The following is a 16,960-nucleotide window of genomic DNA, read 5'->3' as shown; positions in this document are numbered from 1 at the left end:
GAAGCATTGTGATAACCTCTGAGCGATTGTGTATGCATAATTGCTGATTGAAGGAAGTGAAAGTGAGCTCCACAGTCCTAAGACTATGGAGCCCTAGAAGGTCCAAAACCTGCGGGTCCATTACAACCTCATAAGACTGAAAGGCGGTGCCAGTCTCTGGGGGATTTGATCCCACCTGTGAGACTGGTCCAGGTCGGGGGTTTATACTAACCTGCCAATGCTAAGAGGCGTCTTAAATCTCCCTCAGGAGACTGACCAGGCAGACAAAAATGAACGTGAACGAGTATATGGCCTGATTCGCCAGTGCTTCAGGCTCGATTGTGTGGCTTCATGGCCTTCATGGCTACTGAGTCCGAGTGGGCCCTATCTTGTGGTTCCATGGTGGCCTCATATGGCTCAAGGCAGTGTCTGCTTCTGAGGGACCCAATCCCTCCCTGTGAGACAGATCCAGATCAGGGGTTTATACTGATCTGCCAATGCTAAGAGGCACCTACGTTCCCCCGAGGGATGTAGCCAAGCGGGCACCTGAATGGCCTCCTTTTTTGAGGGAGCATCCACCCTTGTTTGTCTTTGTACCACCGACTCAGGGCAGGACACATGGGGAGGGAGAAATTAATGGTTACTGGTTACTCTGTCGACTGACTCCTTGAGCCTACACCTAAGAGATTAAGTTTTCCTCAAAAAGTTGCCAGGTAGATTATATTTGTCAACATGGGTGGAAGTTCCTCTAAGCCAACAGTTTTAGATTCCACAATAAAGAACTTTAAGAAGGGCTTTGCAGGGGATTACAGAGTCAAGATGACCCCCAGGAAGCTTCATAACTTATGTGAGCTCAATTGGCCATCCTTTGATGTTAGATGGCTGCCAGAGGGCACTCTCAACCTGCCCACTGTCCAAGCAATGCACCAGGTAGTCACTGGGACTCCAGGACATCCAGATCAGTTTCCGTACATAGACTACTGGCTTCTAATAACACAGACCCTCCCCCATGGGCAAGATTTAGCACAAATGGACAGGGACAGAGTAGGGTATTTGTGGCCCAACCACTCAGAAAAAAAGAAAGAAGAAGGGAAAAAATGTATATTCCAGGGTGCCCCCACCAAACATTCCCGACTCCACAAGCCTCGGCACAGCCAGCGCTGGACCCATTGCCAGACAGTCCACTTCCCTCCATGTCCCCCACACCACCTCATAAGCAAGACTCCAGCCCCAAGCCAGTAGGGAAGCAGCTTTGCTTAGCCAAACAATCTAACCAGCTGGTCGTGGCCTGTCAGATGCCACTGTGAGGAACTCAAGGTCCTCAACAAGTGAACGAGGACAGCTCAGTCCAGCCTGGATGCTCCATCCTCTATTACCAGCCCTTCAGTACTACCGATCTCCTAAACTGGAAACACCATAACCCAGCATACTCTGATAAACCACAGGCTATGACTGACCTCCTAGAGTCAATTTTCCACACCATCAGTCTACATGGGAAGACTGTTGCCAGCTCCTTATGTCTCTCTTCACTACTGAAGAAAGGTAACGCATCTCAACAGAAACCCAAAAATGGCTCCAAGGACAAGTCCCCGCGGAGGTCTTAGATGTAGAAAGATGGGCATGAGAAGTGATGCCATAGATGAGACCTAATTGGGATTTCAATACCAGAGAAGGACAAGAAACCCTGGGTCGCTACCATGATGCCTTCTACATGGACTTCGAGTAGGAGCCAAAAAGCCCGCCAATATGTCCAAAATTACAACGATAATCCAAAAAGCAGATGAGACTTCCACCAATTTCTATGACAGACTGTGTGAAGCGTTCCAGACATACACCCCATTCGACCCTGAGACACCCAAGAATCAACGAATGATTAATGCTGCCTTTGTGGCTCACTCCTATGCAGACATCCAATGAAAGCTCCAAAAATTGGAAGGCTTCACTGAGATGAATGCTACACAGCTCCTGGAGATAGCAAATAAAGTCTTTGTGAACTGAGACCATGAATCCCAATGAGAAGCAGATAAAAAATGAAACAGAAAGCAGCCCTGCTAGCAGCAGCATTGAGGAGTTCCGATCAAGTGAAACAGACTATTCCCTCATGGAAAGGGGAAACAGAAGAGACTACCACTATGCCACGACCAGCGCACTTATTGCAAAGAGACTGGACACTGGAGGAATGCGTGTCCCCATCACCGAGGGACATCTAAAGGGTTGAAGAAGTTCAGTCAACCCAACAAAGAAAGGTACCAACCTGAGCCAGCCATCCAAAACCTTATGGGCCTGGCTGGAGCAGAATCAGACTAAAGAAAACTGGGCTCCCTGATCCTGGGCCCCTGGGAGCGCACGGCCATGATAAAAGTAGGGGGCCAATCAATGACTTTTATGTTGGCTACCAGAGCTGAACACTCCATAGTAACCACACCTGTGGATCCCCTCACAGGCCGAACAGCAACTACTGTTGGGGCCATACTGGACATGGCAGCCCACTCATTTTGCAAGGCCTGTTCATGTCAGCTAGGGGGGCATCTGGTGATTCATGAATTTCTTTACTTACTGGGATGCCCCATTCCCCTGCTGGGTAGAGACTTACTGACAAAGCTGGGGGCACAAATTACCTTTGCCCCTGGAAAGTCTGCGAGCCTCACCCTGGGGAGCCAATCGACTCTGATGATGGCCGTGACCATGCCCAGGGAAGATGAATGGTGTCTCTATTCCTCAGGAAGGGAACAAATAAATCCTCCAGGACTGTTAAAAGAATTCCCTGATGTCTGGGAAAAGAAGCGGCCCCCAGGTTTGGCCAAAAACTATGTCCCCATTGTATTGGACCTGAGGTCAGGAGCCACTCCTGTTAGACAGAAACAATATCCAGTACCACAAGAGGCATGCCTGGGGATATGGGACCACATCCAGTGCCTACAAGATGCTGAGATCCTAACTGAATGTCAGTCTTCCTGGAACACTGCAATCTTACCAGTCAAAAAGTCTGGAGGGAATGACTAGTGCCCTGTCCAGGACCTCTGCACCATCAACAGTGCAGTGATCACCATACATCCAGTGGTCCCAAATTCCTACACTCTCTTGAGTCTATTACCTGCTCAGGCAAGCTGGTTCACCTGCCTTGATCTCAAGGATGCATTCTTCTGCCTCCAGCTGTCACCAGCCAGCCCTTGTTTGCCTTTGAATGGGAAGACCCACACACCGGGAGAAAGACACAGTTGACTTGGACCCAATTGTCACAAGGCTTCAAAAACTCACCTACCCTATTTGGTGAAGCCCTGGCTACAGACCTTGCTGCCTTTCCTGGAGAAACTTTCAACTGCACCCTGCTCCTGTATGTGGATGACCTGTTGCTAGCCAGTTCCACCCAAGGGGACCGCTGGAGAGGTACCAAAGCCCTATTGGTTCTACTCTCCATCACAGGGTACAAGGTGTCATGGAAAAAGGCTCAGATCTGCAGACAGGAGGTCAAGTACCTCAGGTTTGTCATCACAAAAAGGCATTGGGTGCTCAGACATGAGAGGAAGCAAGCTATCTGTTCAATACCTCGGCTGGACACCAAGAAAGAAGTCCGTGAGTTCCTCAGGGCTGCCGGATTCTGCCGGATCTGGATACCCAGTTTCTCTGAAATCGCCAAGCCTCTGTTTAAAGCCACAGCAGGGTCTGATAAGGGCCCCCTGGAGTGGGGACCTGAATAGCAAAAGGCCTTTAAGTAGATAGAAACTCTTGACCAGTGCGTCAGCATTAGGGCTTCCAGATGTGACATGGGACTCTAAGCTCTTTGTACATGAGAAAAATCACACTGCACTGAGGGTTCTCACACAAACAGTTGGGCCATGGCTGCGCCTGGTCGCATAACCATCCAAATGACTGGATCCAGTGACCGCAGGATGGCTGCCATGATTCTGGGCATTAGCTGCCACTGCAGTTTTGGTCAGAGAAGCAGATAAGTTTACTCTAGGACAAAATATAAATGTAAAGGTTCCCCATGCTGTTACTAACCTGATGAATAGCTAGGGGCATAAGTGGCTGACCAACTCAAGGATGATTCACTATCAAGGACTGCTTCGAGAAAACCCATGGGTCCAACTTGAGACTGTGCAGACACTGAACCCTGCCCACCTTTTTACCTATTGAAACAAACAAACAAACAAAAAAATCCTTCAGCTGTTAGAAGAAGTCTGGAAGCCTTCCCAAGTGCCAGTCATACGTTGTAGAGGCCATCAGAGAGGAATTGATCCAATCAGCAAAGGAAATCGGTTGGCTGACCAGACAGCCAAGGAGACAGCAGTCCAACCCAGCCCCACAGTGGGCCCCAAGTCAATCTTTAACGTCCTCTTGGCACCAGAATTGCCTCCATCTCCAAGATATATCAAGGAAGAAGATCAATGGGCTCTAAATGAGGGAGGAATTAAAAAAAAAAAAAAAAGAGGGCTGGTGGAAGCTCCCAAACCAAAGATTCTTTGTCCCCAGCAATATAGCAGACTAGCTGGTAAAACATTGTGAAACATCTCATTTAGGAAATACTGAGCTGGAAAGCTTACTGAGCAGCTGCTATTTCGTTCCTAAGCTCCCAACCCCGTGTGCCCAGATCAGTGCTAGACATGTGACTTGTGAGCCAAGCCAAGGACCAAGACCCAACCCAGGGGTACAGAAAGTTGGGACACTGCCATTTGAAGGTGTGGAAGTGGACTTTACTGAAGTTAAGCCCTACAGATGCTATAAGTATTTACTTGTGATAGTCTGCACGTACTCGGGATGGGCTGAAGCCTACCCCACGCGCACTTAATGGGCACGAGCAGTGACCAAGGCCCTACTAAGAGACATAATCCTGAGATATGGGCTTCCTCTCTCCATAGGGTCTGACAATGGGACAGCTTTTGTGTCTGAGATAATCCAAACTTCATCCAGGACACTGGGAATCAAACGGAAGCTTTATACCACTTACAGGCCACAGAGCTCAGGGAAAGTTGAACACATGAATCGGACCCTCAAGGCTACATTAGCTAAACTCTGTCAGGACCCAGTTATCTTGGCTCGACCTGTTACCCCTAGCCTTATTCCAAGCCTGATACACCCCGAGGTCCTCAGGCTATTCTCCCTTTGAGATCTTATATGGGAGAACATCCCCAGTGATAGGAAAAATCAAGGGAGACCCCCCAACAACTAGCTGACCTGGAAATGTCACGACACCTCCAGGTCTTTGGGAAAGTCTTTTACCATATCGCCCAAGAAACCTTAGAAAGGACACCCATTCCTTTGGGCAACTGGGTTCATCCCTATCAGCCAGGAGACAAGGTATGGGTAAAAGACTGGAAAAAGGAACCATTTCAGCCAGTTTGGACAGGTCTCACATGGTCATCCTGGCAAGCCCTACTGCTGTTAAAGTTATAGGCATCATCCCTTGGACCCACCACACCAGAGTCAAGAAGGCAGAGGCTTCCTGTGGTGAGGACACCTGGAAAACAGTTCGGGACCCCAAAAATCCCCTTAAGGTCCGGTTCCAAAAACAACAGCCCTCAGTCATGAAGGACGCTGAGCCCTGCTCTAGTCACCCCAGAAGCTGACTAGTCAATGCACGGCAGAAGCCTGAGGATTCTTCAGCCTTATTCCAGCCACACTCCGGCAGCTGGCTGGTCAACGCATGGTGGAAGCTTGAGGATCTGGCTTTCAAAGTATAAATGGATTTTCATTGTCAATCCTAGCCTCTATCACTGATTGGTATTATTCCTGTACTCTTCGCTATAGGACTAGCTTCAGTAGCACTCCAGGACTGGGATTTGGGTCAGAAGCTGTGGTTAGCTGTCTGTTATCTCACAGTAGTGGGAAGCCTCATTCTTATTAGATGTCTCTTATGATCGAGTCTCCCTACTAACTAAATCGCTCACAGTATAGTTGACACCCCTTCATGATAGGCTCAGTGGCCATAGCCATGACAATCCAAAGATGGGGAGAAAATCTCTTGTTAGTGTTCAGTTATCTGTTATGTGCAGGCAGCTTTGCAGCCTTCTGGTGTCCCTTGCTATAACAGATGGTGCTGTTCCTTGTCCATCATGCACCTGTCAACACTACAGTCAACCCTTGGAAAATCACTTACTTAACCATCAGCTAAAACAATGTATAGATAGCCAATCCTGTAGGCCAATCACCTACTGCCTTCATAACCAGGCAATGCATGTCCAGAAGTCTGGGTGCCAAAAATGTTTTCCAGTTATGCTCCTTGCTGCCACTATCTTCCCCCTTCCAGAGGATCCAAACCCCAGGCGGTATCCCAACACCATGGCATTGCCATCATGCCCCTGTGCCTCCGTCTACCCCCAAATGCCACGTAGATGTTACAACCCAGACCAAGTGTCTGTCTGCCAAATAAATGGAAAAACCTACTGGACAGGAACAATAATGCAGATAAACGAAATCACGGATCATCTTTGCCCTAAAAAATCAGGCTCTGACTGTTGGCTGTATGACCCAGGTTACAGAGTTAACTCCCCCTGAGACCCTCATCTGTATCAGGTTCTCAATGCAACTCTTTACCTTCTTAATGACACCAATCCCTGGCTGGCAGGGATTGCTGGCTTTGCTTACCCTTAGGAGCTCCACAGTACTTAGCTACACCAGTACCAGTGGATAATGCAACAGCCATGGGAACTCCTAGAGATCCACCCTTACAAGGGCCAGTCTTAAGGGCAACTGAGTTAACTCAAAAGGCTCCAGGATGCTTTACAAATGATGGAGGAACTGAACCTGTAGGGAATTTAGCCAGGGATGAATGTAATCAAACTTTAAAAGGTGAGTGACCCATTCATGCTCCCACAAACACAATATGGTGTTGCCCCCATCAAGGCCTCTTTGTGGGACAGTTGTTTACTTCTGTCTACCAGTCAATGGGATGGGTATCTGCCCCTTAGCTTTCGACTCCGCAGATGAATACTGTCCCTAACAACCAGACTCTCACCGTACCCCTGGCAGCACATATGCAGTCAAAAAGAGTCATCCAGTTTATACCCCTACTAGTTGGTCTGGGAATTACAGCTGGGATAGGTATGGGAATAGGAGGAATTGCTTCATCAACCACCTGCTACCATATACAATCCAAGGACTTCACAGACAACATTGAGAGAGTAGCCAAATCATTAGTGGCCTCACAGGACCAACTAGATCCCCTGACTGAGGTGATTTTTACAGAATAGGAGAGGGCTAGACCTACTGACTGCAGCCGTGAAATTAAAAGATGCTTACTCCTTGGAAGGAAAGTGATGACCAACCTAGATAGCATATTAAAAAGCAGAGACATTACTTTGCCAACAAAGGTCCGTCTAGTGAAGGCTATGGTTTTTCCAGTGGTCATGTATGGATGTGAGAGCTGGACTGTGAAGAAAGTTGAGCGCCGAAGAATTGATGCTTTTGAACTGTGGTGTTGGTGAAGACTCTTGAGAGTCCCTTGGACTGCAAGGAGATCCAGCCAGTCCATCCTAAAGGAGATCAGTCCTGGGTGTTCACTGGAAGGACTGATGCTGAAACTGAAACTCCAATACTTTGGCCACCTCATGCGAAGAGTTGACTCAATGGAAAAAAACCCTGATGCTGGGAGGGATTGGGGGCGGGAGGAGAAGGGGATGACAGAGGATGAGATGGCTGGATGGCATCACCGACTCGATGGACATGAGTTTGAGTAAACTCTAGGAGTTGGTGATGGACAGGGAAGCCTGGCGTGCTGTGATTCATGGGGTCGCAAAGAGTCGGACATGACTGAGCGACTGAACTGACTGACTGACTGAGACCTACTGACAGCTGAAAAGAGAGGACTGCCTCTTCTTGAACGAAGAATGCTGCTTTTATGTAAACCAATCAGGAATAGTTAGGGACATGGCCCAACAGCTAGGGGAACAAATCATAAAAAGGAGAGAGGGACCAGCAAATTCCTGGGGTAACTGGAACAATACCTGGAGCTGGGCATCCTGGCTTTTCCCGTTCACCAGTCCTCTCTTCACGTTCTTTGTGGTGCTCCTTTTTGGCCTTTGTATTCTCTGTGCTACTACCCAGTTCATAACCTCTCAAATTGAATCCATAAAATCCATAACCTCTCCATTGGATCCAAAGTTACTAATGATACTAACTCAATATAGCTCCCTGAACGATGGGGAACTCTGAATGTCCTATCAAAGCATGAGATGATACTTTCTACCATGAGTGATAGAAAGCATCAAGAGGGGGGAATGAAGAGGAAAAGTTAAAATTTTACATAACCTCCTGCTCCTTCTGCCTTTGTAACTCAACTTGCTCCTTGCAAAGTCTGGATCACATAGGTCACACAGTCTCAGAAAGTGCGGACTCGCAATACTAGGAATTGGAGCTTATCTCACTCACCCTTGTCCTGTTCTTTATAATTGCCCAACCCCTGCAAACCTGCTTAATCATGCCTGTCCATGTATAAAAACTCTGTAACCCCTTTGTTCAGGGCTCAGAGCTTGGAGTGTTAACTCCTCTGGGCCCACCAGCGTTAAGAAACCTGAATGCGAGTGCGATGCTTGGTTTCTCGAGTACTGGTTTCTTCAAAATGTTCAGTGGTCTCATTCTCAACATTTGCAGTGATGGACTATTATGTTTAATAGAATGTCAAAGGTTTTATTAGATTGTATAAATAAAGGTTATTTTACCTATTTTGTTCCACATGCAAGCCCTGCTCCAGTACCCTGTACTCAACAGGTATTCTACAGCTATATAGGAAAAGAAAAAGCGAGGGAGGGAGGGAGGGAGGGAGGAAGGCAGGGAGCATAGGTAAGAAAGAAAATAATAAAGAGAAGAAAGGAAAAAGGACAATAAAAGGGAAGGAAAGAGAAGGGAAGAATAAGGAAGAAGGAAAGAAAAAAAGAGGAAAACTAAGTACATCAAAGTGAATAAAAAGAAAATGAAATCAGCAAACCCATTCTTCTTTTTATGCTTTCTAATGCAGCAAATACACATCTCTAGCCACAACCATACCTTTTAGACATCAGCTGAGCAAGTGACTAAAACTACAAGATAGAAAAGACACCACACACTCCAGAAACTGTCCCTTATCTGGGGAGCTCCTAGGGACCAGAGCCTCACATTTCAGAGAACAGAGATCAACCATGGCCAGCTTGGTTACTGGCTTTTAGGCAACCTCCACTTTTCTTTAGGAGAGCTAAATTTGCAAAGAAAAGAAGAGTTAATGCTGAATGGTGGTAGCTTGCCTTGTCAAGATAAAACACAAGCAAATTGAATTACACAAAAATTTTCTTTTAAAAAATATTCTGTTTACTCAGGGAAACGTACCTAAAAATTCAGGGTGGGGGCGCAATAAAAATATGCACTTTGAAAAAGTGTTGAAGGATGGCTTAACATGTTCATTATGCAGCAACCTACACATTCACAGACAGGGTGACCCCTGGCTGCCATCAATACATGGTATTTCGCTAAAGTTTATGTTATGCATGTTTGGTATTCAGAAAACCAAAACATTGCTTTTACAATCTGAAAATGCCTGTCATTATCTTCACTGAACTAAACTGCTGATTCAATAAACGTCCCCTTTTCTTAGTGGTGATTCAACTGTAGCAGTCACTGAAAGATCAGATTATTTACAGATAAAGGAAAAATTTCACATTTGACCAGAACTGAGCATATTCGTATAGAACATTATTTTTTACTCCACACAGAGACAGAAATAAGTGGCAATATTTCTTAGCAGCAAATTGTCTTCTTTCATGAACAACAACAAAAAATTAATTTGTTGGTACAGTAATCGCTGATATGCAAATAGGGTTGCTAAAAATGGGGTTTTCACAGTTGGTCTGAAAACTTATTTAATTTTATATGTATATTTCCTTACTTCAGGAATGTTAAAGTTAATAGGGCTTAATGTTTTCACAAAATACCAACCAGCTGGTAAAAAGCAGTATGACATAACAGTTCTCATACCACTCTTTTGGATAAATAATAAGGTCTTTTATGTTTCTATATCCTTGCTTTCATAATGGGGTAGCAGGAAGGGAGCCTGAAAGCTAAGGGAGCAGGATTTGTTGCAGCTCCCACGGGAGGGTAGCAGTGGAGATGAATCTGGAAACCAGGCTCCATCCCCAGAGAAGACCTGCATCTCAACAGAGATAGTTCTGAACAAACCTTGAAAGTGAATGCCTGTCCCCAGCTCCCACCCTCAGCAGCATTCAGACACAGAACTGAGATCCAGTGGTCCATGAGTTAGCAATTGTGACTCAGTTTTATGTTGTGTTAGAGACAGAAGAAAAATGCATGACCTACTTGGATCCGATAAGATGGAATCAGTTTTCGGCAGAAATTGATCACAACGGACTCCTTGGTAGCCTTCTTTGCACCTGAGAAAAAGGATAAATGACAAACATACGCATGTGGTTGCGAAAGGTTCGAGATTTCAACGAGCAAAATAGCCACCAATGACATCACCGTGAGAAAGTACATTCCTGCTTTTGTGATGCTTGGCTCAGTCTGTTTCTCACATTGACAGATGGATTCTAGAGTCTTATGTCTTTGAGGTGGGGGGGGGAGCAGGGAACAGCACCATTTTTCTTTTGTAGTTTTATAGGTAATATCTAGCAAACAAACAACAGCAATTAAAGATGCCCCTCATGGCATATGAATAATTGTGATCCTCATATTATAATTCTGCAGTTTTCTTTATGCAACATACTGGTCTCTAAAAGACTGCAAATGCTCTTTCAGAAAGCATCATATTACAAGTGTTATTTTTCTAATAAAAAATCATTCTCTAACATAATTGATCAAACATTATCAGTCGATTTGGCCTACTGTTCATTTTCCTCATGTTTTACTAGTTTGTTCTTTTGCTAATTTTATTTTTTACTTAGCAATTTTTTCCAGTCAGTGCTGCCTAACTGCTGGGTTAGAAATAACAGCATTTATTTCAGATCTGGCCAAACTGGAAAAGTATCTGTCTCTACATGAAAGGTCTCTTCATTTTCTCTAAACTCACATTTTTCTCTCCTCCTTTTTCTCTTTTATATTTAGCTAACAAGTGCCCTCTTCCTGCAAGGCATTGTCCAGAGAAACTTTCCGAAGGTGGGTACAATTTGGAGGTGGGATATTTACCTGAAAGCCCTTGCAGTGAGGCATGTCTAGGCAGCCCTTCCTATCCACGGTCTTTGCTCAATCAAGGCTGCTTGGCCGTCTCAGACAGTACAGGCTCATCAGCTGACAGTTCAAGGAATAAATACAGCTGAGGCCCCACTCACCTGCCTCTGAACATTTTGTGTAAGCAAGGAGGTAGCATTTAGTGTATCTGCTTGAAGCTTAATCTGTCATGCCCAAGTTAAGCAGATAGGCATCCATTGTTGCTCCTGGGATGAATCTGTCCTACTTACTGAGGAGGAAATTGTGATGCTGGCATAAAAATCAGATTTAAAAACAATCCTCTGGTTGTTAGAAATCTATGAAATTGACAAAAGAATTCTAAGAGACCATTCTGTCAGAGACGGGAGCTGTGGATTCTTTCTTTAGAATATGCTTTGTTTTCTGAGTGTAATAAACTATTAGATAAGGTCTATTGCAGTTGGAGCCATCACAGTGAAAGGCACCCAGGTAATTTTTCCACCTTTTACTGTGAGCTAAAGTGGAATAAAGGTAATGGGGCAGGCTCTCTTTAGCACCTTTTCAAACCTGGCACCCTGGAGTGTGTTTGGTAATTTTCCCTATAGACTGAGAACAAAGACTTCTGATACATGGACACTTCAAATACCCAACAGGCTATGGAGAGAATTTGCTTAAGCAGACACATATTTTCATAAACTTGAAGAAATTCATTTACTGCACTTGAAATAAAGCAGGCATATTACTGATGCAATAATTGTAAAAAGTCAGAAAATACTTAAGATGGAAGCACGTTTGTGATGAAAAAATAAATTTCTTTTCTCTGAAACTGCCCTAACGTCATCATCTTTATTCAGAATTACTTGATCCACAGTGTTTTAGTTCTCATTTTCCTGTAATGATGAGTTAGGTGCTAGTTGCATGCATTCATTCACTTCTGAGGACTTTATCTCCAACATATGTGGGAGATTTTAAGCACACTTCACTCTTTGTATCTTCATTTAATTTGGCAATTGTATCCTTGGGAGACTGCTGCTTTTAAGGGGAAGTGCTTTTGTTTTGTTTTGCTTTTTAAGGGGTTTTTCATCACTTAAAATGCATTACTCCATTTGTGTGTGGAAAAGAAAATAAGGAAAGATGTTTGAAACTGTTCTAATCTTCAACTGATTTGCCGTGGCTTTGAGCCCACTCTGCAGTGTTCAAGCCTCATGGGTTACCAGGAAAATTGCACGGTGCATGCCTTCACCCTGCCTTCCTATCAGCATGCTATAGATAATAAAGTGTGATGAGGTTGAAGTAGCCCGGCTCAAGTTAGGAAACCCACCAGGGGCTGTGTGACTAGGTATGAGGCAAACTCTGCTCCTTTGTTATGGTGGCTATGTGTCCCTGCTAATTGGTGCTGGGTTTTAAGAAATGACAAATTAAAGTTTCCACTTAAAACTCACACATGTCACCTTGATAAGTTCAAATCCATCCAAATGTGAAGACAAAATGTGCCTAGCAGGTAAAGTCAGTGAGGTGGATTGAATTTACGACACCATTAAACACATAAAGCAAAGGAAAAATTGTCTTAGGATGCACTTCTATTGCATAGATTGAGTTTGGCAGACCTTCTGACAGCGTGATAAACAGCACATCTTTTAAGAAATATCACGGCATGTTTGTTGTGGTTTGTGTTAGTTGCAGGGAGGGGTGAATTTTGAGACTGCTTTTTAAGATTTTTGCTCTCTTGAGAGATACAGGTATAAGAACAAAAGAAATTCATATAATAGAAGTTCTTTCTGGTTGTTCATCTTAATAAAGCATAATGGAATTAATAAAGTTTTAAAAGTACATATGCAATCTTTAATGGTAAATACATTTTTTTAAGCATATTTCTTGCCTTAATCAGGTTGAAAAGTGGAAGTGAAGGTTGCTCAGTAGTAATCAGGTTAATACTCTATTATTTTTCTACTCTGCATTGGTTCAAAGCTCCATTGAATTCATCCACTCCTGTTCTCTGAATTTATTTATCCCTGGAAAGCCTTGCATCATGATAGCAATTTTATTAAAAAATATCAACATTCCCTGGTGTTCTTACACATAAGCTTTTTTTTTTTTCCTACTACTAGATGGCCAAAGACTAGGCTCAGAATAGGAAATACAGCCACAGTTGATGAACAGTTGTGTAAAGAAAATGGGAGGAATCTTATTGACAGTAGAACAACCACAGTGTAAACTCAATCTCCCCTGGAGAAAGAAATGGCAATCCACCCCAGTATTCCCACCTGGGAAATCCCATGAACAGAGGAGCTTGGCAGGCTACAGCCCATGGGGTTATAAAAGAGTTGGACAAGACTTAGCAACTAAACAACAATGAAAACCCTGAATAGGGGAGACTAGCCCCTGGCAATAAAGTGATGGAAAGAAATTGCAGATTCTGAGCCAAGTTTAATGTCAGCAAAGTACCTCGCCTGATGAGTTTCGGGGCCAGGCCCCTCACTTTCTTCAGCGATAGGGCCAGTTGTATGGTTTCAAATGCAGACCTCACTTTCCTACTCAATACATCCTTCTAGTTTGGCCCTCATCCCCCTCCCGCTTGTTCAGTTGTATATAATAACAACCCACTCCTTCTATTCATTTCTTTTTTATACACAGTCCCTGAAGAAAAGCCCAGCTTTAGAGAAAGGCTTTAAAAGGCAATCCTTGGACAAAGGAAAAGAGAACAATACTGACAAAGAGGAGAAATTACATTATGCATGCTTGTGAACTAGAAGCAAATACTTGATTTGTCTAGGGTGTTAAAACAGAAGTAATGAACCTAGCACTCAACCTGGATGCAGAAAACCCTCCAAGAGACTTTTTTTTTTTTTTTTTAATTTAGCTCAATTGCTGGTGTTCCCACAGAAATGGGCATTCTTTGGCCATCAAAAAGTGGTTACCACGGCCATCAGCCCACATGGCTAACTTCAGACCATGCCCATCTGTTCTGTTACAATACTAATGCCAGTTTATTTCTTTGACCTCCTTTTCTGAATAGTAACTAAATTAGAACTAATAAGAATAATGACTTCAAGTAAAAATGAAAGAACTCTCACTTGTGACCAACAACCTCCCTACATTTCCAGATTATTCTTCCATCTCTCCCACTTACTCCTGTCAGGAGAGCAAAGCAAAGCAAAACAAAAACAACACACAACTATCCTACTGGGGAATGGTACTATCCATCCTCTGAATCCTCATCTGTTGATTCCCTGGTTATTTACTCATCAATGGGAGATGTGATCATTGCTTCACATCCTTCTTCTCCACTCCGACCCTGTCTTCACTGCCAGTCTCTGTTATCTACATGGATGGCTCAGCCAACATAAAACTTTTAATCACATCTTCCTCAACTATATCATAATGCTTAGCTGTTGAGCTTATAGCCTTTTTCTCTGCTTAGTATTTGCATGGGTGTACTTTACACAAAGCTTCTAGTATTCCTGTTCCCTACTCTAAACCCTAGGAATGATACCAGGAAGGAAAAAAATGAGCAAGCACATGTAGTTGATATTATATTACATACATGCATCTTGGCCATTTTTAGCCCAGAGACCTTCTACTGCACATATTTGCAAAAATGCATTTTACATAATTTACAGAGAGAAATGCAAGAAGGTTAGAAACATGTTCAAATGTTTGCTTCAATCACAGTATAGGGTCTGGTCTCTGCATACATTTTAGAGAAAGTATGCATGCTTCTTTCCTGGAAACTTGATTTTATACATAAAATTTCAACTAGCAGGAATCAATTAACTTCACAAGAGAAATGGTGGCGAACTGTATGGTTTGTTTCCTGACTGTGGCAACTTTTATTCATAGACAAAAATGGCAATTACTCTTTGATGTTACAGGAAAGGAGACACTTTGTCAGTGATACACAAGTCTGCCAATTTGGAGAGGCCCATTAAATGTTGATTTGATAAAAAACAAAACAAAACAAAACAAAACCCCTCCAGGTATTCTTCTTTATCTTCTGCCAATATTCTCCTCAATCTCAAAGTCAGTCCTTGGTTAGGGAAAATGGAAGAATCATCAGGCATTTAAACTTTACATTTTATTTTATTTTTCCATTTATTTTTATTAGTTGGAGGCTAATTACTTTATAATATTGTAGTGGTTTTTGCCATACACTGACATGAATCAGCCATGGATTTATATTTGTTCCCCATCCCGATCCCCCCTCCCACCTCCCTCTCCATCCCATCCCTCTGGGTCTTCCCCAGTGCACCAGTCCTGAGCACTTGTCTCATGCATCCAACCTGGGCTGGTGATCTGTTTCACCCCTTGATAATATACTTGTTTCAATGCTGTTCTCTCTGAACATCCCACCCTTGCCTTCTCCCACAGAGTCTAAAAGTCTGTTCTGTACATCTGTGTCTCTTTTTCTGTTTTGCATATAGGGTTATCGTTACCATCTTTCTAAATTCCATATATATGCATTAGTATACTGTATTGGTCTTTATCTTTCTGGCTTACTTCACTCTGTATAAGGGGCTCCAGTTTCGTCCATCTCATTAGAACTGATTCAAATGAATTCTTTTTAATGGCTGAGTAATATTCCATGGTGTATATGTACCACAGCTTCCTTATCCATTCGTCTGCTGATGGGAATCTAGGTTGCTTCCATGTCCTGGCTATTATAAACAGTGCTGCGATGAACATTGGGGTACACGTGTCTCTTTCAGATCTGGTTTCCTCAGTGTGTATGTCCAGGAGTGGGATTGCTGGGTCATATGGCAGTTCTATTTCCAGTTTTTTAAGGAATGTCCACACTATTCTCCATAGTGGCTGTACTAGTTTGCATTCCCACCAACAGTGTAAGAGGGTTCCCTTTTCTCCACACCCTCTCCAGCATTTATTGCTTGTAGACTTTTGGGCAGCAGCCATTCTGACTGAAAGACTGGCTGAATGGATACAAAAACAAGACCCCTATATATGCTGTCTACAAGAGACCCACCTCAAAACAAGGGACACATACAGACTGAAAGTGAAGGCCTGGAAAAAAATATTTCACGCAAACAAAGACCAAAAGAAAGCAGGAGTCACAATACTCGTATCAGATAAAATAGACTTTAAAATAAAGGCTGTGAAAAGAGACAAAGAAGGACACTACATAATGATCAAAGGATCAATCCAAGAAGAAGATATAACAATTGTAAATATATATGCACACAACTTAGGAGCACTGCAATATGTAAAGCAAATGCTAACAAGCATGAAAGGGGAAATTAACAGTAACACAATAATAGTGAGAGACTTTAATATCCCACTCACACCTATAGATAGATCAACTAAACAGAAAATTAACAAGGAAACACACACTTTAAATGACACGATGGACCAGCTAGACCTAATTGATATCTATAGGACATTTCACCCCAAAACAATCAATTTCACCTTTTTCTCAAGTGCACACGGAACCTTCTCCAGAATAAATCACATCCTGGGCCATAAATCTAGTCTTGGTAAATTCAAAAAATTGAAATCATTCCAGTCATCTTTTCTGACCACAGTGCAGTAAGTCTGGATCTCAATTGTAGGAAAAAAACTATTACAAATTCAAACATATGGAGGCTAAATAACACGCTTCTGAAGAACCAACAAATCATAGAAGAAATCAAAATATGCATAGAAATGAATGAAAATGAAAACACAACAACCCAAAACCTATGGGACACTGTAAAAGCAGTGCTAAGGGGAAGGTTCATAGCATTATAGGCTTACCTCAAGAAACAAGAAAAAAGTCAAATAAATAACCTAGCTCGACACCTCAAGCAACTAGAGAAGGAAGAAATGAAGAACCCCAGGGTTAGTAGAAGGAAAGAAATCTTAAAAATTAGGGCAGAAATAAATG

The 16,960-nt window shown here is 43.3% G+C and overlaps 1 protein-coding gene across 1 annotated transcript in view; it reads right to left on the bottom strand.

The window, feature by feature from the left end:
- Positions 1-16,960, bottom strand: part of NRG3 (neuregulin 3) — a 682,154-nt gene that overhangs the window by 282,941 nt on the left and 382,253 nt on the right. The window contains exon 4 of the mRNA XM_061161321.1: positions 10,261-10,334. Within this exon, the coding sequence (XP_061017304.1) occupies positions 10,261-10,334 (74 nt within the window). The remainder of the gene's footprint in view (positions 1-10,260; positions 10,335-16,960) is intronic.

Source organism: Dama dama, chromosome 15 (assembly GCF_033118175.1).
Source record: "Dama dama isolate Ldn47 chromosome 15, ASM3311817v1, whole genome shotgun sequence".
Lineage (NCBI taxonomy): Eukaryota > Metazoa > Chordata > Mammalia > Artiodactyla > Cervidae > Dama > Dama dama.
The sequence above is the reverse complement of the archived record's forward strand: the minus strand, read 5'-3'. Positions and strand labels throughout refer to the sequence as shown.